Genomic DNA, 23,087 nt, shown 5'->3' with positions numbered 1-23,087 from the left:
TCAGAAAAACAAACAGGAAAGAGCAGCATGAACCACCAGACTTCTTCAGAAATTGTAGCTTGCAAAGTGAAGAGTCTCATTATAGCAGACAGTCTCACATTAAACTATACGATTTAAATGGAGAAATAAGACGGAGGGTTTTCAGTGTGGGGGAAAACTTCTTTGAGTGAGCACCTCTGAGAGTTGATGATCTTAGGGATGTGCTTGCTATACCTGTCCCCTGGAACACACACCAAAACCAACAAGCTTGATTTTCCTTGGTTCTAATTCCTGCAAGAGGATGCCTGATTTGCTGTGTCATTGTGCAAATTGATATGGCTTAAACTCCAGTGTAAAACAACAGCCCTGATCTTTGGCAAGATTAATCTGCTTATAAAGGCATGCTTGGATAAGAAGAGAGTGTAATAAGAGGAAGGCTGCAATACTTGAGAAGTTAAAATGAAGCATGGATTCCTCAGGAATAGAAAGTGTGATTTTTACTTTTTGTGTATGTTTGGGTCTTTCATGTATTCTAGGGAGTCCTAGGCCACAAAGTCATGGGCTTGTCTTGAATTCCTAATGAAAATCTCACATCTATTGGAAAATTAATTAAAATCAGAGGTCCATCTAATAGTAATTTAGTAGTACTGTTTGTAACCAAACATCTCTTGAGCATCTAGTATTAATACAATTATTCTTTTATTTGATAACTATTTACTGAGTGTGTGCTATGTGTCAGGTTAGGGTTCTGGGAGTTATCATGGAAAACAAATCAGATGAAGCCCCTTTCCTTTAGGATGTTATATTCCCACCCAAGTCACCTTGTTAAAAACTGGGAAGAGTCAAAGACTCATAACATTTCTGAATTGGTTATAATGTGGTTGGGGAAATGAGACATAGCCATATGAAAAAAAAAAAGCCCTACTTAACAGCTTAAGATGGCACATGACAAATGCCAGAAGACTCAGATATGTAACAACTGCCATAAGAATTTGGAGGAAGGGGGATTAGAAAAGGCTTTTGGACTAGATTAGAATAATCAGTAAACAACTTAAAAGAAAGGTCAGCTTCCTAAGATGCAGCAGTATCAAACTTCAAGGGAAGAAAAAATTAAGTGCTTATAGGAATATAATATACCTATATGTTAGTGATAGCAAGGCGATGATATATTTGGGACTTATGATGCTCTGAGCACATCTTTTTCTATATATTTATGTTAAAGATAATGCCATTTTAAAAGCTGTGCCTTATATAGTAAAGTATCTGCACACTCTTGTATTTGAGAAGTGTTATTAGTAGCGTTCTCCCTTTTATACTTAGAAATAGCTGATTGCTTTTAAGGAATGAGCAAATTTAAATCCCCATAGATTTAATGACAAGTTAAAAATCCAATTTATTCTGAGGAATTTGTTCCATAAACAAATGCATCCCCTCAGCTCTAGTTGTTAAATATAATTAAAGGAATTGTATTTACTTGTATAATTGTTTCCTAACATTTTCACAAGAGTGTGCACATATCCTGGAGAGTATATAAAAGAGGATTAGGAATGAGGGTGGGAAAGGTGAATGTGGCTAATTCTGAGACTCTGAGCCAGGTTATCAGAATCCTTATTGATTTTTAGCCATGCTTCTCTCTTCTCACTGCTTTGCAAAGGAGCAATGAGTCACTCAAAGGAGCATAGAAACCATTGGCAAAATTGCAGTCATTATTTTCCTGGCCATTTCATTTTGATACTTCATTATGAAGCTAAGACATAAGTATGTCAAGAACAGAAGAACAGAAGCAGCAATTCAAGAGTGATCTTTTTTTCTTTTTCAACTTTTATTTTGGGTTCAAGGGGGGTACATGTGCAAGTTTGTTGCATGGGTAGATTGAGTGTCTCAGGAGTTTGATATACAAATGATTTATCAACCAGGTAGTAAGCACAGTGCCCGATACGTAGTTTTTTGAACCTCACCCCCCTTCCATGCTCCACCCACAACAATTCCCTCTTTGTGTCCATGTGTATTTAATGTTTAGCTCCCACTTGTAAGTGAGAACATGCTGTATTTGGTTTTCTGTTCCTGTATTAATTCATTTAGGATAATGATCTTCAGCTGCATCCATGTTGCTGCAAAGGACAGGATTTCATTCTTTTTATAGCTGCACAGGATTTCATGGTGTTACTATGTACCATACTTTCTTTTTCTTTTCTCTGTCTCTCTCTTTTTTTTTTTTTTTTTTTTCTGAGACAGGCCCTGTTGCCCAGGCTAAAGTGCACTGGCGTGATCATAGCTCACTGTAGCTTCAACCTCCTGTGCTCAAGCATCCTCCTGCCTCAGCCTCCTGAGTCACTGGGCCTACAAGCACATGCCATAGTGCCCAGCTAATTTAAAAAAAAATTTTAGTAGAGACAAGGTCTCACTATGTTTCATAGGCTAGTCTTGAACTCCTGAGCTCAAGCGATTCTCCCACCTTGGCCTCCTAAAGTGCTGAGATTACAGGCATGAGCCACTGCACCTGGCCCCACATTATTTTAAATCCAGTCCACTGTTAATGGGCATCTAGGTTGATTTCATGTCTTTGCTATTGTGAATAGTGTTGCAATGAACGTATGAATGAATGTGTATTTTTGGTATAATCATTTATATTCCTTTGGGTATAATGGGATTGCTGGGTTGAATGGTATTTCTAAGTTCTTTGAGAAATCTTCAAACTGCTTTTTATAGTGACTGAACTATTTTACATTCTCATCAGCAATGTATAAGCATTCCCTTTTCTCCTCAACCTCACCAACGTCTGTTATTTTTTGACTTTTTAATGACAACCGTTCTGAATGATGTGAGACGTTATCTCATTGTGGTTTTCATTTGCATTTCTCTAACGATTGGTAATGTTGAACAGCTTTTTATATACTTGTTTCCCATGTGTATTTCTTTTTTTGAGAAATGTCTGTTCATATTATTTGCCCATTTTTTTTAAAAATGGAGTTGTGTTTTGCTTGCTGATTTAAGTTCCTTATAGATTCTGGATATTAGACCTTTGTGAGATGCATATGCCAAATATTTTCTCCCATTCTGTAGATTGTCTGTTTACTCCGTTGACAGTTTCTCTTACTGTGCAGAAGCTTTTCAGTTTAATTAGGTCCCACCTGTCTATTTTTTTTTTTTGTTGCAATGGCTTTTGGAGACTTTATCATGAAATCCTTGGCAAGGCCTATGTCCAGAATGGTAGTTCCTTGATTTTCTTTTACAGCCATTAAAGTTTTAGGTCTTACATTTAAGTCTTCAATTCATCTTGAGTTGATTTTTGTATACGGTGAAAGGAAGGGGTCCAGTCTCAATCTTCTGCATATAGCTAGCTAGTTTATCCCAGCACCATTTATTGAACAGGGTATCTTTTCCCCATTGCTTGTTTTTATTGCTTACTTATCCGATCTGATGTTTTTAAGTGTGCAGCTTTATTCCTGGATTCTCTAATTTGTTCCATTGGTCCATATGTCTGTTTTTGTACCAGTATCATGCTGTTTGGGTTACTGTGGCCTTGTAGTATAGTTTGAAGTCAGGTAATGTGATGTGTCTAGCTTTGTCCTTTTGCTTAGGATTACTTTGGTAATTTGGGCTCTTTTTTGGTTCCATATGGATTTTAGAATAGTTTTTTCCAATTCTGTGGAAAATGACTTTGGTAGTTTGATAGGAATAGCATTGAATATTTAAATTCCTTGTGCAATATGACCGTTTTAACAATATTGATTCTTCCTATCTATGAGCATGGAACACTTTCTCCATTTGTTTGTGTCATATCTGATTTCTTTCCTTGGTGTTTTGTAATTCTTATTTTAAATATATTTTACCTCCCTGGTTAGCTGTGTTCCTAGGTATTTTATGTGTGTGGCTGTTGTGAATGGGAGTGCATTCTTGATTTGGCTCTCAGCTTGGGTGTTGTTGGTGTATAGAAATACCACTGATTTTTACACATTGATTTTGTATTCTGAAACTTTACTGAAGTTATTTATCAGTTTTAGGAGATTTGGGACAGACAGTAGGGTTTTCTAGGTATAGAATCATATCGTTTGTGAAGAGAGGTAGTTTGATTTATTCTCTTCCTATTTGGATGCCTTTTATTTCTTTCTCTTGCCTGATTACTCTGGCTTGGACTTCTAGTACTAGGTTGAATTGGAGTATGAGAGTTGGGCATTCTTGTCTTCTTTTGGTTTTCAAGGGGAAGGGTTCCGATTTTTGCCCATTCAGCATGATGTCAGTTATGAGTTTATTGTAGATGGCTCTCATTATTTTGAGGTATGTTCCTCCTATGCCTAGTTTGTTGAGGGTTTTTAACATGAAGGAATGTGGAATTTTATCGAAGGCCTTTTCTGCATCTATTGAGATGATCATGTATTTTTTGTTTTTAGTTTAGTTTATGAGATGAATCACATTGATTGATTTGTTTATATTGAACCAATCTTGTATCCAAGGTAAATAAAGTAAACAAAGTAAGTTTTATTTACTCTAAAGTAGACTTTATTCCTGGGATAGAAAGTATGGTGGATTAGCTTTTTGGTATATGGCTGAAATCAATTTGCTAGTATTTTGTTGAGAATTGTTGCATGTATGTTATTCAGCAATATTGGCTTGAAGTTTTCTTTTTTCATTGTCTCTGCCAGATTTTGGTATCAGAGTGATGCTGTCCTCATAGAATGAGTTAGGGAGGAGTCCTTCCTCCTTGACTTTTTTGAATAATTTCAGTACCAATAATTTCAAGATTGGTACCAGCTCGTCTTTATGTATCTGGTAGAATTCAACTGTGCATCCTTCTATTCCAGGGCTTTTTTGGTTGTTAGATTATAATATAATAACGAGTTTTGATTCCATTTCAGAACTCATTATTGGTCTGTTCAGGATTTCAGTTTCTTCCTGGTAAAATCTTCGAAAGCTGCATGTTTCCAGGAACTTATTCATTTATTCTAGGTTTCCAAGTTTGTGTGCATACATGTGTTCATAATACTCTCTGAGGGTTTTTTAAATTATTTCTGTGGGATTGGTTGTAATATCCCCTTTGTCATTTCTGATTGTGTTTATTTGGATCTTTTCTCTTTTTTTTTCTTTATTAATCTATCTAGCTGGTGGTCTATGAATCTTAGTTATTCTCTCAAAAAACAAAGTTTTGGTTTTCTTAATCTTTTGTATGGATTTTTGCATCTCGATTTTTGCATCTCAGTTTTGGTTCAACTCCAGTTTTGGTCATTTATTTTCTTCTGTTAGCTTTGGGGTTGGTTTGTGCTTGGTTTTCTAGTTCCCATAGGTGATATTAGATTGTTAATTTGAGATCTTTCTAACTTCTTGTTGTAGGCATTTGGCGCTGTAAACTTTCCTCTTACCACTGATTTAGCTGTGTCTCAGAGATTCTGGTATATTGTATCTTTGTTTTCATTCATTTCCAAGTATTTGTTTTTATTTCTGCCTTAATTTCATTCTTTAAAGTCATTCAGGAGCAGAGCATTTAATTTCTATCTAATTTTATGGTTTTGAGAGATGTTCTTGGTATTAATTTCTATTTTTATTGCACTGTGGTCTGAGAGTGTGGTTGGTATGGTTTTGGTTTTTTGAATTTGTTGAGTATTGCTTTTATGACCCAGCATGTGGTCAATCTTAGAGTATGTGGCATGTGCATATGAGGATAATGTATATTCTGTTGTTGGGTAGAGTATTCTGTAGATGTCTGTTTGGTCCATTGGTCAAGTGTTGAATTTAGGTTCTGAATATATTTGTTAGATTTTCTGCTTTGATGACTTGTCTGACACTGTCAGTGTGTTGTTAAAGTCTCCCACTATTATTGTGTGGTATGTAAGTATCAATATAAGCCTCTAAGAATTTTTTTTATGAATCTGGGTGCTTCAGCATTAGATTCATGCATATTTAGGAAAGTTAAGTCTTCTTGTTGAATTTAACCCTTTATCATTATGTAACACCCTTCTTTGTCCTTTTTGAGCATTGTTGGTTTAAAGTCTCTTCTGTTTGAAGTAAGAATAACAACCCCTACTCTTTTTTTATTTTCTGTTTGCTTGATAGATCTTTCTCTATCCCCTTACCTTGAGTCTTTGGGTGTCATTGCACGTGAAATAGGCCTCTTGAAGACAGAATACAGTTGGGTCTTGTTTCTTTATCCAGCTTGCCACTCTGTGCCTTTTAAATGAGGTTCTTAGCCTGTTTATATTCAAGGTTAATATCAGTATGTGAAGATTTGATCTTGTCACCGTGTTGTTCACTGGTTCTTAAGTAGACTTGATTGTGTAGTTGCTTTATAGTGTCAGTGGGCTATGTACTTAAGTGTGTTTTTGTGGCGGCAGATAACGATCTTTGATTTCTGTTTGGTAGTCCCTTAAGGACCTCTTGTAAGGCAGGTCTAGTGGTAATGAATTCTGTTCACATTTTCTTGTCTGAAAAGGATTTTATTTCTCCTTTGCTTATGAATCTTAGTTTTGTTGGCTATGAAGTCCTTGGTTAGAATTTCTCTGCTTTAAGGATGCTAAATATACACCCCCAATCTCTCATGGCATGTAAGGTTTCTGCTGAAAGTTTCATTGTTAGCCTGATGGCAATTCCTTTATACATGATCTGCCCCTTCTCCATTGCTGGCTCTAAGATTTTTTCTTTTGCATTGACTTTGGAGAATCTTATGAGCATGTCAACCTCTCTAGTGAAGTTGAGGAAATTTTTGTGGACAATATCCTGAAATATGTTTTCCAAGTTGCTTGTTCTCTCTCCATCTTTTTCAGGAATGCCAATAAGTTGTAGGTTTGGTTTCTTAACATAATCCCATATTTCTAAAATACTTTGTTCATTTTTATAAATTATTTTTTCTTTATTGTTGTCTGCCTGCATTGATTTGAAGGAGCTGTCTTCAAGCCCTGAGATTCTTTCCTCAACTTGGTTTACTCTGTTATCAGTGCTTCCAGTTGCATTCTGAAATTCCTGTGGCGAATTTCTCATTTCCAGAAATTCAGTTTGGTTCTTTGTTAAAATGGCTATCACATCTTTCAACTCTTGGACCATTTCACTGTTTTCCTTGGATTGGGTTTCAACCTTCTCCTATATCTTGATGAGCTTCCTTGCCATCCAGATTCTGAATTCTATATCTGTCATTTCAGATATTTCAGGCTGGTTGAGAACTATAGCTGGGGAGCTAATGTGGTAGTTTGGAGGTTAAAAAATGCTCTGGCTTTCAGAGTTGCCAGAATTCTTGCACTGGTTCCTTCTCATCTGTGTGAGCTGATGTTCTTTTAATCTTTTGGATGGGACTTTTTGCTTCTTATATTCTTTGATACCTGATATGGTTTGGATCTACATCCCCACCCAAATCTCATATTGAATTGGAATCCTTCGTTTTGGAGGCAGGTCCTGGTGGGAGGTGATTGGATAATGGAGATGTTTTCCACGAATGATTTAGTACCATCCCTCTTGGCTCTGTCCTCATAATACTGACTGAGTTGTTGTGAGATCTGGTTGTTTAAAAGTGTGTAGCACATCCCCCATCTCTTTCTTGCTCCTGTTCCTGCCACGTAAGAAGCTTGCTCCCCCTTTGCCTTCCATCATGATTGGAAGCTTCCTGAAGTTCGGCCATATCCACCCCATCAGAATCAGAAGCCACTATGTTTCCTGAACAGCCAGCTGAACCATGAGCCAATTAAACCTTTTTTCTTCATAAATTACAGTCTCAGGTATTTCTTTATATCAATGTGAGAATGGACTAATACAATGCCCTTGAGGATTTGGCTGTGGTATAAGTTGGATTTAGTTGACTGGCTTCATATCTGGATGTTTTCAGAGGCCCAAGGCTCAGCTCATCACTCCTGGACTGGGTGTTCTAACCCAGGAGGGCTGGGAGCAGGCCCACAGCTTTGTTCTGGGGCCCCTTGAGATTAAAGCACAGGCTGTGCTGGAGCATTTGAGGTGTTTCCAGTCTGTTGGCAACAACACTTGACTGGAGCTTCTGGCAAAAGTGCTCTGGCAGGGCAGTGGTGGGCCCCTGTGTGCATGTATTCCAGTGAGGTGGGGACAGGGGGATGCTATGAGTGAGTGCACATCAATGTGGGAAGGCTGCACGTGGGTGCACACTGGCAAGATGCAAAAGTGCTCCAATGGGTATGCAGCATCTGCCAGTGAAACAACTATCGTGGTGGCCATTGACAAGCACTTTGGCTGGGCAATTGAGGCTGGGCTGCATGTGGTTGCAGCCAGGCAGGGACCCTGAGAGAGGCCAGCAGACTGGGGTGTGCTCAAATCAGACTGCATGGACAAGACAACCCCACTCTCTCCAGGTCCAGCAGCTAACAAAGGCTAAAGTCACCTAAAGGAGTATGGTGAGCCTTGTGGGATGAGTGTCCATGGCCATGCTCCACTATAGACATTACCATGTCAAACCCTCTGGGCTCTTTCCAGGCTGGAATTCTGTTTCCACCAACTCTCCAGGCAATTATCACTAGCAGCTCAAATGTCATGGGAGTTGTGGGATCTTCCATAGCTAGGATCTCAGAAGCCCATGGTGAAGGTGAGCCACTCCATGCCTATTTCACTTACCCTTTCTTTAGGAGGCTCTTGGGCCCAGAAATGAGTCCTGGTGCTCGGCAACCCCCTGCAGTGTTCCCAACTTTCTCTACTTTCGGCCTATGATCTTTGTCCTTTTTGTGTCCACTCTCCATGCCTTCTTTCCAAAGACTTGTTCAGAGTATGCTGGTCTCCTTGATAGTCTAGTCTCTTTCAGTGGGAGAATTTCCTCCTGGCTGTATCTAGTTGGCCATCTTGGCTCCCTAAAAAAATTAACAGTGATTTTTGATACTTAGACCAAAGTGATTCTAAAACAAACTGTGTTTATTTCTGAGCAAAAATTTCAGGATGACACCCTTTTCCTTTATTTACAAAATAGATCTCCAGCCCCCATCCTGTGCACAGAATACCTGGGCAGGATATGTATCTATGGAGAGAAAGAAAGGCCACTTAGGGTTGGATATCCCTTTTTTCTCCCATGGACTTTCTCATCTCATCTTAACTGAATGACTGCTCTTTAATAAGTTAGGTATCTCTAATGTTCAAAAGAAATTTCATTCCTAAGAAAAGGGGACTAGAATTAAAACTGCTGTTTTACAATATTGTCCATAGGTTATTATCTCCTCATCACCTAATTCCTTCTCCTCGCTTTCTAATAGTTTTAATTTTCACTTGGATATCCATGGGGATTCTGAAGCACTGATTCCACTCCCAGCTCTGTAGAGATGGAACACTTCCCTAAGACAATCAGCACATGATGTCCCTGCCCCCTCTCTCCTTTACGATAGTGACTAGTTTAGGTATTGGCAGATGTTTTAAGCAGGAAAATTAACTACTAGGGTTTCTATTGAGACCTCTGGGTCAAAAATAATCATTCCTTCCAGGATCTTCATAAAGACACATTTGACCCCAGAAACTGGTGCAGCTATTTTGAGACTAGAAAAGCAGACAATATTATGCTGAAGCTGATAACATAAAACAGAGCAGTAGAAGGAAACTGACTCCATGGCAACATCACTGAGCTGCTGGAATGATCTCTTCCTGAAGCCAGCATGAGCCACAGGTTTTTCATATACATAAAGCAATGCATTTCCTTCAGTATAGAAATCAGTCTGATGTGTGTTTTCTGTTCCTTGCAACCAAAAGTATCCTCAGTAATATAATTCCCTTAAAAGCAAGAGTTTTCTTTCAAGAATTATTGAACTCCATGAAATCTTGTATTAGCACTTCCTAATCATATAAGTTAATTGCTTTCTAAATAACCTGTGCTTTTTTAAAGGGCTTAGCTTCATTTACTTTGGTTATATCAGTTAAGACTGTCAAATGCCTGTCTCAGACACTGATGACACCCACTGCTATAGAATTATGGCCCTGTTCTCCAGGTGCCGTAGATGTTCTATACACTCCTGAGCCCAGGACTCTGGCTCTGATGTTGCTCTGATCACCTATGTGCTGAATACTGGGACCACCACTGCCACAAAAATGCCTGTGCCCTGGAACCAGTGCTACTGTGGTTACCAGCATGCCCTTGTGACAGACCCAGCACCAAGAGGATCCCTTTGGCTAGGACTCCCCACAGTGTCCTAGGAGGCCCCAGGAAAAAGAATAGCAGGAGGACCACAGCAATCTTTGACACTAAGGCCCTCTAAAACTTTCATCACTACTGCTGCCTTCAAATACATCTACAACCTTGGCCACTGAGGATCCCCACAGTCCTGTCAAATATTGATTACAGCTGATGGAACTGCACAGACTATGCCACCACATCCTGTTCACTTAGCATAGCAGTCACCCACAAATGAAAGCATTTCCCCACAAATCCAGCCCATCAGTCTTGAAGAGATGACTGCTCCCTCAAATGCACAGATATCATTGCAAGGTCATAAACACATACACAAAGGAAAAATGACATCACCAAAGGACCACTATAATTTTCCAATGCAAAACCCTAAAGAATTAGAGATCTGTAAGCTTCCTAAAAAGGAATTAAAAATAATTATTTTAGAGAAGCTCAGCAAGATACAAGAGAACTCAATAATATCAATCATAACAACAATATATGAATAAAACTGGAAGTGAAGCAAAGAGATGGAAAGATCAAAAGAAAGCAAACATAAATCCTGGAGCTGAAAAATACAGTGAATCAACTGAAAAAATGCAATAGGGAACTTCAACAGCAGACTCAACCAAACAGAAGAAAGAATCTCTGAGATTGAAGATAGGTCTTTTGAAATTATCCAGACTAAGGAGAAAAAAATTGAAAAGAGTAAAGTAAACCTATGGGACTTAAGGGACATTAATAATGAAACCAATGTATGCATCATAAAAGTCTCAGAAGGAGGATTGAGAAAGGGGAAGAAACCTTATTTAAATAAATTATGGCTCAAATTTTCCCAAACCCTGAGAGAGATATGGACATTTACACCTGTGAAACTCAAATGTCTCCAAACATGTTCAACCCAAAGAGAACTTCACCATGACACCTTATAATCAAATTGCCAAAAGTCAAAGACAAAGAAATTTAAAAGCAGCAAGAGAAAAGTGACTTGTCACATACAAGAGAACCTTTATAAAACTATATTGGATTTTTCAGGAGAAACTTCACAGGACAGAAAAGAATGGGATGATATATTCAAACTACTGAAAGAAAAAACATTCTGAAAACCAATGATATCATATCTGGCAAAGCTGTCCTTCAAAAATGAAGGTGAGTTAAAGATATTTCCAGACAAACAAAGCTGAAGGAGTTCATCACTACTATACCTGCCTTATAAGAAATGCTAAAGGTACTTCTTCAAGCTTAAATGAAAGGACACAAATTAATAACATAAAAATGCATGAAAGTATAAAACCCACTGGTCATGGTAAATATATAGTCAAAATCAGAATATTATACTCCAATAATGGTGTTATATAAATATGTTTTAACTCCAGAAAAAAAGATTAAACACAAAAGTATGAAAAATAACTATAGCTACAATATTTTGTTAAGAGATAGATAATATAAAAAGCAGTAAATTGTGACATCAAAAACATATAATGCATGTGGGGGTAGGAGAGAAGTAAAATGTAGAGTTTCCATAGGCAAATGAAGTTAAATTGAGTGCACCCTTGGATAGGTATGCAGTACAGTGTAGTACTGGTTTTATTAGGTTAAAATATATTGCTATAAGTATGTTTTCTGTAAGACTCATAGTGACCACAAAGCTAAAAGCTATAGTAGACACACAAGAGATAAAGAGAAATGAATTAAAGTATACCACTACAAAAACGAATCATATCAGAAAGGAAGATAGCAAGAGAGGAGCAAAGGAACTAAGGAACTACAAAACAGAAAATTTTTACAAAATGACAATAGTGAGTTCTTACCTATAATTAATTACTTTGCATGTAAATGGATTGAATTATGTAGTCAAAAGTCACATAATAACTGAATTGGTAAAAAAAAAAAGCAAACAAAAACAATACCCGCTATATATTGCCTATAAAATGCTCCCTTGAGGACACATATAGGCTGAAAGTGAAGGGGATGGAAAAAGATATTCCATGTAAATGTAAACCAAAAGACAGCAGGGTTAGCTCTGATTAGACAAACTAGACGTTAATTCAGAAACTGTAAAATAAGACAAAGAAGGTCATTATATAATGATAAAGGGATAAATTCATCAAGAGGGTAAAACAATTGTAAATATATGTGTACCCAACATCAGAGCACCTGAATATACAAAGCAAATATTAACATAACTGAAGGGATAAATAAATATCAATGCAATAATAGTAAGGGACTTAAATACCCCACTTTCAACAATAGAGAGATCATCCAAGCAGAAAATCAATAAGGAAACATTGGACTTGAACTACATTTTAGACCAAATGGACCTAACAGACATATACAGAACATTTCATCCAACAGCAGCAGCATATACATTCTTCTCAAGCACCTATGTCTAGTGCTATGACATTCTCCAAGATAGGTCATATAGTAGACCATAAAAAATTTAAGAAAGTTGAAGGCATATCAAGTGCCCTTTCTTACCACAGTGTTATGAAACTAGAAATCAATAACAGGAGGAAAACTGGAACATTCACAAATATATGGAAATTAAACAACATACTACTGAATAACAATGGGCCAAAGAAGACATAATACTTTGTTTACATTTTGAGACAAGTAAAAATGGAAACATATCTGATATGGTATGGAGGTGTGTCCTCTCAAAATCTCATGTTGAAATGTGATCTTCAGTATTGGAGGTGGCCCTATTGGGAGGTGTTTTGATAGTGAGGGGAAATCCCCCATGAATGGCTTGGGGCCTTTCTGTGGCAATGAACTACTGCAATATCTGATTGTTAAAAAGAGTTTGGAACCTCTCCCATTTCTCTCTTGCATTCTCTCTCCCTGTGTTGCATGCTAGCTCCCCTTCACCTTCTTCCATGACTGTAAGCCTCCTGAGGCCCTCACCAGAAGCAGATACTGGCACTATGCTTCATGTACAGCCTGCAGAACCATGAGCCAAATAAGCCTCTTTTCTTTATAAATTCCCTAGTCTCAAGTATTCCTTCATAGCAACACAAATGAACGAACACAACAACATACCAAAGCTTACAGAATGCATCAAACACAGTTCTAAGAGGGAAGTATATAGTGATAAACACCTACATTAAGAATAAAGAAAGACCTCAAATAAACAATGTAAATTTACACCTCAAGGAACTAGATGAAGAAGAACAAATGAAGCACAAAGTTGGCAGACATATGGAAATAAACCTCAAAGCAGAAATAAATGAAATAGAGACTAGAAAAACAATTTAAAAAGTCAACAAAAAGGTTTTTCAGTTAAAAAATTAAGTCTTGAAAAATGATATATCTTCTGGTAGACTGATGAAAAGAGACAGAAGACAAATAAATCAGAAGTGAAAGAGGACAACAGATAACACATAGGATCATAAGAGATTACTATGTGCATTTAAATAAAACCAGTTAGATAACCTAGAAAAACTAGATTAATTTCCAGAAACATAAAACCTACCAAGACTGAATTATAAAGAAATAGAAAATCTTAACAGACCAACAACAAGTAAGGAGATTGAATCACAAATTAAAAGTCTCCTATCAAAGAAAAGCCCATGAACTGTTTCCCTTCTGAATTTTACTGAACATTTAAAGAATTAGTACAAATTCTTTTCCAACTCTTAGAAAAAATTGAAGAGAGAACACTTCCAAACCCATTTTACAAAGCATTACCCTGACACAAAAGTCAGACAAGGAAACTACAAGAAAAGAAAACTACAGGTCCATATTCCTGATGAACATAAATGCAAAGCTTCTACAAAAAAAAAATACTAGCACCTGTATTCAACAGCAAATTAAAAGGATCATACACCATGATCAAGTAGTATTTATCCCTTGGATGCAAGGGTGGTCCAACCTATGCAAATGAAGAATGTCATATACCACATTAACAAAATGAAAAGCAAAAATTATATGATTATATCAATGGATGCAGAAAGAGCATTTGACAAAATTTATCATCTTTTCATGATAAAAAACTGTCAACAAATCGAGTATAGAAGGAAAGTACTTCAACATAATAAAGGCCATATATGACAAGCCCACAGCTAACATCATACTCAATGGTTAAAGATTAGAAACTTTTCTCTATGACCAGGAACAAGACAAGGATGCCACTTCTGCTACTTGTATTTGACATAGTACTGGAAGTTGTAGCCAGAGCAATTAGGCAAAAAAAGAAATAAAAGAAATCCAAATTGGAAAGGAAGAAGTAAAATTATGACTGTTCACAGATGATATGATCTTATATGTACAATCCACTGCCCCCAAAACACTGTTAGAACTAATAAATAACTCAACAAAGTAGCAGGATACAGTATGAACACACAAAAAATCCATTGCATTTTTATATACTAACTGAACAATCTGACAAGGAAACTATGAAAGCAATCCCATTTATAATAGCATAAAAATGAGTAAAACAATTAGGAATTAGCTAAACCAAGAAGGTGAAAGACTTATACACTGAAAACTACAAAACATTGCTGATAGAAATTAAAGACATAGGTAAATAGATACATATCCCATGTTTCTGGATTGGAAGACTAATAATGTTAAAGATGCCAGTGCTACCCAAAGAAGTCTACAGATTCAATGTAATCGCAATGATGTTACTTATTTTTTTTTGGCAGAAATAGAAAAGCCTATTCTGAAATTTATATAAAATTTCAAGGACCCCAAGTAGCCAAAACAATCTTGAAAGAGAAGAACAAAATGGAGGACTCTCATTTTCTGATTGCAAAACTTACTACAAAGCTGCAGTAATTAAAACAGTGTGCTATTGACATAAAGATAGACATGTAGACCAATACAATAGAATAGAGAGCCCAGAAATAAACCCTGGAATATGTGGTCAAATGATTTTTGACAAAGATGCTAAGGCCATTCAATGGGAAAGGGGCAGTCTTTTCAATGAACGGTGCTGGGAAAACTAAATATTTACATGCAAAAGAATGAAGTTGGACTCTTATAACCTAATACCATACATCAAAATTAACTCAAAATAAAATAAATACTTAAAACTATAAAAATCTTAGAAGAAAAACAGAGCACAAGCTTTATGACATTGGATTTGGCATTAATTTTTGGATATGACACCAAAGGCACAAACAACACATGAAAAATAGACAAAATTGGACTTTATGAAAATTTAAAAATTTTGTGCATCAAAAGACAGTATCAACAAAACAAAAAGGCAACACACAGAATGGGATAAAATATTTGCAAATTACATATCTGATAAGGGTATTAGTTTCCATTATGCATAGAGAACTTCTAAAACTCAACAACAAAATAACCCAATTCAGAAATGAGCAAAGAACTTAAATAGACATTTCTCCAGAGAACATACACAAATGGACAGTAAGCACATGAAAAGATGCTCAACATCACTAATCATTAGGGAAATGCAAATCAAAACTCCATTGAAATACCACCTTATACCCGTGAAAGTTGATTATACAAAATGAAGTCATTTATGTCATACCCAACTAAAATGAGTCAAGAAGCCATGAGAAAAACGCTAAGGTTACATACACCTGTTTTTTTTTTTTTTTTTTTTTTTTAATGTCTTATAAGCTCAATCCAGATCTGCATGGACCTAACCATAATTTCAAGACTACAAGTCCCACCTGGCAACTGCTGAAACTCACCTATCAGAGCTCACTGGCTCTTGTAAGATGCTGCCAGCACCAGTGAACTTTCTCTGAAAACAATTTGCATAACCTTCCCTTGCCCCAGTAAACCTTAACCATTTCTTTGTTCTGTGAGCATAACAGAGGCCACCCTAGTCTGTGTGTGTGCCCTGAATTGCAATTCTATTCCTTATATATTCCAAACAAAACCTCTTGCTTAGAGATTCATCTCTATATATTTTTGAGTTGGCATATCCATTAGAATGACTACTGTAAACAAAGAAAATAACAAGTGTTGGTGAGGATGTGGAGAAATTGGAACCTTTGTGCATTATTGGTGGGAATGTAAAATGGAACAGCTGCTATGGAAAACGGTATGGCAGTTCTTCAAGCATTTAAAAAAAATTGCCATATGATCCAGCAATTCCACTTCTGGATATATATCCGAAGGAAACAAAATCAGTATCTCAAAAGAAATATTTGCCCTCCTAGGCTCATTGCAGCATTAATCACAATAGCCAAAATATTAAAACAACCCAAGTGTTGATTGATAAATGGATAAAAAAAGTTATATATATATATGGAATATTTTTCAGCCTTACAAAAGGAAATCTTGCCATTTGCAACAACATGAGTCAACCCGGAAGACATTATACTAAGTGAAATCAGCTACACACAGAAAGACAAATCCTACATAAAGTCATCTATATGTGTAATCTAAAAATTTGAACTCATTGAAACAGTGAGTAGAATGGTGGTTACCAGGGGTTGGGGGATTGGAGATATCAGGCAGAGAGTACAAGCTTTCAGTTACAAGATTAATAAGTTCTGGAGACCTAATGTACAGTATGGTCACTATAATTAATAATAATGTATTGTACAATTGACAGTTGCTAAGAGAACAGATCTTAAGTTTTCTCACCCCCACTTCTCCCAAACACACAAAAGGGTAACCACATGAGGTGACAGATATGTTAATTAGGTTGACTGTGGTAATCATTTCACAATGTGTGTGTATGTGTATATATGGGTACATGTATATATGTGTGCGTATATGTATGTGTGTGTATATATATATATAAAATCATCTCATTTTGTGCTTTAAATATATATATAATTCTTATTTATTTATATTTTGAGGTCAATCTTACCTCAATACGCTATAAATAAAATAAACCATAAGATCATTTCTATTTTGCAAGTACTTAAACTTAATTAAGTCAGTATTATTCCTTTGCCCCTTTTCCTTAATAAGAAGCTGATATAGTTAGGCTTTGTGTCCCCACCCAAATCTCATTGTGAATTGTAATATGTATAATCCCCATAATCCCCATGTGTCAAGGGAGAGACCAGGTGGAGATAATTGAATCACAGGAGTGGTTTCCCCCATGCTGTTCTCATGATAGTGAGTGAGTTCTCACAAGATCTGATGGTTTTTATAAAGGACTATTCCCCCTTTGCTCACACTTCTTCTTCCTGCCGCCTTGTGAAGAAGGTGCCTTCCTTCCCCTTCACCTTCTACCATGATTGTAAATGTCCTGAGGCTTCCCTAGCCATGCTGAACTGTGAGTCAATTGAGCCTCTTTCCTTTATAGATTGTCCAGTCTTGGGCAGTCCTTTATAGCAGTATAAAAATGGACCAATACAGAATGTTTAAAAAGAGATAGCCAAACTATTAGCTCATAGCTCATTTGTATGGAAATTTTATTTCTAGGAGGAGTAACCATAGGATCACCATTAGAACAATCCTGGCTGCAGTCAGGAAAACAATAGCTCCAGAGCATGCACTCCTAGTAACAGCCACTTATAATCTTCCTAATGAAACAGAAAACAGTATGTCAAATCGAGAAGGGCTGAGGTTCTCCAGTTCTTCATTCTTGCTGTCCCATCTGCTCTTGTGACTGAGCATCAGTGAGTTTGCTGTCAGATGTGCATAGAGGCCAATACCATGGCACTGGCTTTTGAGAAAAGAAAACTTTTATTTCAAGTCAACTGGCAAGGAGACAGGAGGAAATGCTCAAATCTGTCTCCCCAAGCTGGAGGCTGGGGTAGGTTTCATAAGCATAGGGTAATGATGTGTGATCTGATTGGATCTTAACAATGAGATGATGTCGGGAAGCATGATCTGACTGGATCCTGCCATGGGTGATGACAGTGCTCTATCTGATTGGATCCTGGATCCTGCAATGTGGTGTATGCTGCTTAATTCAGTCCCTGCTCCTTGGTCCAAGCACTTAATCCCTCTGTGGTTGCACAGTTGGTTATCTGGGCATGCCCTGGTTACATGACCTTCATCCTGGGGGTCCATGGCAAATGAAAAGCAACTCACAACATTGTTACATAAACGTCTACACCAGATTCGTTTGATGTGGTTACACTTTCTCATCTCCTTTTTTTATTTTATATATTTCCCATTTTCTTCTTTTTTTTATGTTTTCTTCTTTTCCTTCTCATTCAGCTTACCCTTATCCCTTTTTTCTCTTCCCATTTTGTTCTTTTTTTTCTATATTTAATATAAAACATCTACCTTCCCACTCTACCAGATTATGCTTTCACCAGTATTCCCAATCAAAAGTTTGGTACCCCAGACATAATGTTGCATGTATAATGGAGATATTCTTTATAATTTTAATGTTGTGTGCTAAAATTAAAAGGTTTGGCAAACTGCATCTTCTAACATATTTTTTTTTCATCATTTTCCTTGACAAGTTCCTCTAGATCAGTATTCTCAAAATGTGGTCCCCAGACCACCAGTATTAAGATTACCAGGAAACTTGTAATAAATGCAAGTTCCTGGGCCCTGTCCCAGATCTCCCGACTCAGAAACTTTGGGGGTGGGGCCCAGCAATCTGTTTTAACAAGCCCTCCAGATGATTCTGATGCACTAAAATTTGAGAATCACAGGTGCTAGATTATTTTGTCTCCTGCTACCATATTGATTTTATTTTCCTTAAAGATTTCTCAGAGGGATGAGGTTGCCATACTTCCGCCTTAACTTGATAGCTGCGCTTCAATGAATGATGCCTATGAAACTATGTCTGTATGCTACCTTCTCTGAATTCCGGGGCAAGATCATTCTATTTTCATAAGCTGCAGCTGGTGGCAACTAGGAATATACTTCAGACCTCTTGCTCCTGGCAACAGTGATAGCTTTCCAGCACATGCTGGCATTACCTACAATGACTTCTAGGAGGAAAAAAGAGAGAGGCGTTCTCTTTAAAAGTGACAGAGGTATTCAGTCTCAAAATCAAGACATCTAAAATTAAAATCATCAATTTTCCCCAATACTAGCATTCCTTCAGTACTCTCTCTCCTCCTATCACTGCTCTCTTAGACACCTGGGTTTTTGGAGTTATCCTTTACTCCTCCTTCCTTCTGGCCTTCTGTGTACATTCTCCACTCCTTTAAAACTAGGTCTCCTCAGCCAGGTCCAGTGGCTCACACCTGTAATCCCAGCATTTTGGGAGGTTGAGATGGGCGGATCACTTGAGGTTAGGAGTTTGCGACCAGCCTGACCAACATGGTGAAACCTCGTCTCTACTAAAAATACGAAAAAATTACTTGGGTGTAATGGTGGGTGCCTATAATCCCAGCTACTTGGGAGGCCGAGGCAGGAGAGAATAGCATGAACCCCTGAGGCAGAGATTGCAGTGAGCTGAGATCACACCACTGCACTGAAGCCTGGGCAACACAGCGAGACTCTGTCTCTTAATAAAATAAAATAAAATAAAACAAAATAAAAAACAAACTAGGTCTCCTTCACCTCAGCATCAGATGACTATTATCATTGCCTAACCCTTCTCCCTGACTGTATTATCTCTTATTTCAATCCATCTTACTCACTACATACAGATGAGTTTTCCTTAAATAATAATCTCTGATTGTCACTCTCTCATTGAGATTCTGGTGCCACTACCTGCTGGCCAAATTCATTAGCCTAGAACTCCGGGCCCTCCATAATCTGACACCAGCCTTACCTTTCTAAACATCTGAGAATGTCCTCCCCAGAGCGTCTACTTGCTGTTCCTTACTACAGAGTGTCCACTCCTCCCCTTGCCCATGTTTTCTGCTGGCCCTGGAATGCTCTCACTCAACAAGTCTACTTATTTAAAGGTTCTTTTGCCCTCATGGTGTAGCTCAAGTTTCACCTCCATATAAAGTCAGTGTTAATCATGCCAGGTTGTAGAGTGCTCTCCAGACTCCAAATTTTGTTTCTCTTGTTTCTACCTTCATCTATATATTATTGTGACCTCTTCCGTCTCTCCATGTGCATTGCTAGCATTGTGTTGTGTCGGTCTTGGTGTTCTCAATGCCTGTGTAGCATTCCTTAATGAAGTATTTAAATACAAATGCAGAAAATACGCAAGTACCAAGTATTTAAAAAATTTTCAACATGTTTCTATTTTAATGAACTTTATTAGTAGATGTGTAATGTTGTTCTTGTAAGTGTAAAAGATAAATCTGTCATAAACAATGTGCCTCATTATTTTCACTGTTTTGACATTAGAAGTATTAAGAAAACATTACTTACCTGAACATAGCTTAGCTTGCTTCTGAAGAGCTTCTGTAAAAATACGAATTTACAAGGCCCGTTTTCTTTGACATAAAAAGCTTTCTATGTCCTAGGTATGTATATGTCAGTTTCTGGTATTTTACACATTGAACAAAATTCAGTGACATAGTAAAGGCTTTAAAAAACAGTATTATTTTTTTTTTTTTTTGCCACTGTAAAGAAAAAAACTTTAGTGGTGAATTGAGGTAATTCTATTAGAATATCCAAATATTTGGATTTGAAGAAAATTCAACTTTTCCTTTAAGATATCAAAATCTTAATGTAATATAAATATCAATACTATCTTAATAGCTAGTTATTAATTTAATAACTAAACTAACACTAAAAAGTAGAAAAGAAAAATATTAAGCCACACAAATTCAAATGTACATTATGAATTGGCCAAAAGCCTGAGTATTTATCTTTAAGGGAAATGTAGTTTTATCATTTTTAAGAACATCACGTAGACTAAAATTAATTAAGGAAATTCTGCCTTATAGATTATAACAGAAAATTATTTTAATACATTGGTAAATATTATTTCTAATCTTTTTTTGAAATTTTTTATTATTCATTCTGTTCCTCATTCTACTTTCTCTACAGATTTTTTCTAACATATTTTTCGGCTTCAAACTTTTAAAAATTTATTTATTTGTTTGTTTATTTTATTTATTTTTTAATGGAGAGGAGGTTTCACCATGTTGTCCAGACTGGTCTCCAACTCCTGAGCTCAAGTGATCCACCTGCTTCAGCCTCCCAAAGCACTGGGATTATAGGCATGAGCCACCATGCCTGGCCTTTAAAATGTATTTACTTTAAATGACAAGTAAAAATTATGATGTACTATATGATGCTTTGAATATGTACATGTTGTAAAATTGGCCAAGTTAAGCTGTTTAAGATAGGCATTATGTCACATACTTTTTTTTTGAGGTGAGAACACTTAAAATCTACTCTCTTAGTCTGGACGCAGTGGCTCATGCCTATAATCCCAGCACTTTGGGAGGCCAAGGTGGGCGGATCACCTGAGGTCAGGAGTTGGAGACCAGCCTGGCCAACATGGTGAAACACCATCTGTACTCAAAATACAAAAGTTAGCCAGTTGTGGTGGCAGGTGCCTGTAATCCCAGCTACTCAGGAGGCTGAGGGAGGAGAATCACTTGAACCCAGGAGGCGGAGGTTGCAGTGAGCCAAGATTGTACCACTGCACTCCAGCTTGGGCAACAGAGTGAGACTGTCTCAAAAAACAAACAAACAAACAAACTACTCTCTTAGCAGCTTTCATATTGTTATTAACTGTAGCCACCATGATATACAATCAGTATATTGAACTTATTCCTCCTGTCTAACTGAAATGTGTCCCTTGAATAACATTTCCCCAACTCCCCTAACCCCAGCCTTTGGTAACCACTATTTCTAATTATTTCTAATCAAAATATGCACGGTATTTCTAAAATGTTTAATATTGTGCTCTTAACTTATGAACGTTGATCTTGTTTGCATTTCTCATTTGCTTAGCAAATTATTTTAGGGATCCAGGAAGTATTTATTGAATACCTCCTATATGTTGTAATAAAGCTTCGAGAAACCCCGTTTCCACACCTAGGTATAATTGTTCCATCAGCAAAATCTATTGAGGGGCACTTTCATTATTAAAGTCCCAACACTGTCACATGGCACATTCAAACCCCCCTTGAACCGGCTCCTCCTGCACTGTCCAGCTTCATCTCTCATCACCTCACCTTCTGCATGGAGTCAACAACTTGCAGGTCCCTAGATACTATTTTTCTTCTAAGTCTGTCCCTTGGAATGGATTTTCTCTCTGCCAAGTGTACCTTCTTCACTTGCGCAGCTCCCACACTGCACCCTCAAATTGTTGACTGTCTTTTTCGCTTGTTGCAGTGCCTCTAGGGACTTGAGAGGAAGAGTGGCAGGGGCCTTTTATCCCAGGATGCTGAACTCAGAGAAGTTGGAAATCACTGCACTGGTCAATAGCAAGCTCATATTAGAGAAGGGCTTAAAACAATGATAAGGAGATAGGATTTATTTGAATAAAGCAAGGAACCTACAAAACTGTTCTATAATTCACAAATACAAAATTAGCCAGCATTTTTTCTAGAGCTGCCAAGTAAACATTGAATGCTAGGAAGTCACTACTTCCTAATATTCTACCAAACATGAAATGCCAACTTAGTTATTTGAAAAAGTGAGCTCATTTAATTTACTTGTAGGAAGAGAGCTAAGTACTGAAAAGAAGTGGTTACTTTATGTAAGTGGGAGCTTGATGTCTAATTTCACATATTGGTGCTTTTTGCCTTCTTTCCATTTGATAGGCTGGCTCACACCTTCCATGAAACACTTTATTTATGGGGTTGCAGACACACCACCTTCCTTTATTATTCTACCCTTTGGCCTGATTCTTCCCCATCTCCTTTGCTCATCTTCCTCAATTTCCTGACTTCCAAATTTTGGATTATCCCAGGGCTCCTTCTGTAGATTTTTTTTAAATCAAGTTTATTTAACTCACTCTGTAAGTGATCTCATACTGCCCCATGGCTTTAAATAATTGTCTAAATAATGATGACTCTTATATTTATAAATCTTCTATCTCTGACCCTGAATGAATCCTTCCTAATCATGGGGCTCATTACTTAGCTTCCATTCAACATCTTCTTTGGATATCTAAAAGGCACTGGTCTATAGAGAGCTGTACTTAAGTCCAAAACTGAGCTCCAGATCACAATTCCCTCAACCTCCTCTTCCTTCAATCTTCCCCATTTCTGAGGTAAACAACAGCTGTATCCTTGCATTTCCTCAAGTCGAAAAC

General features: G+C 37.1%; 1 protein-coding gene across 8 annotated transcripts in view; it reads left to right on the top strand.

Annotated features, from left to right (window-relative positions):
* CYP39A1 (cytochrome P450 family 39 subfamily A member 1) overlaps positions 1–23,087 on the top strand; it is a 103,053-nt gene that overhangs the window by 69,253 nt on the left and 10,713 nt on the right. For 4 of the 8 annotated variants that reach the window (XM_009451396.4, XM_009451394.4, XM_054685874.2 and 1 more), the window contains one exon: positions 5–16,261. The exons of the other annotated variants lie outside the window; for them this stretch is intronic. In XM_009451396.4, coding sequence (XP_009449671.1) covers positions 5–170 — 166 coding nt within the window. In that variant the 3' untranslated portion in view covers positions 171–16,261. Of the gene's footprint in view, positions 1–4; positions 16,262–23,087 lie in introns of those variants that run through there. 8 annotated transcript variants of the gene reach the window in all.

Source organism: Pan troglodytes, chromosome 5 (genome assembly GCF_028858775.2).
Source record: "Pan troglodytes isolate AG18354 chromosome 5, NHGRI_mPanTro3-v2.0_pri, whole genome shotgun sequence".
Taxonomy (NCBI): Eukaryota; Metazoa; Chordata; class Mammalia; order Primates; family Hominidae; genus Pan; species Pan troglodytes.
This window is presented reverse-complemented; position numbering and strand designations above follow the sequence as displayed.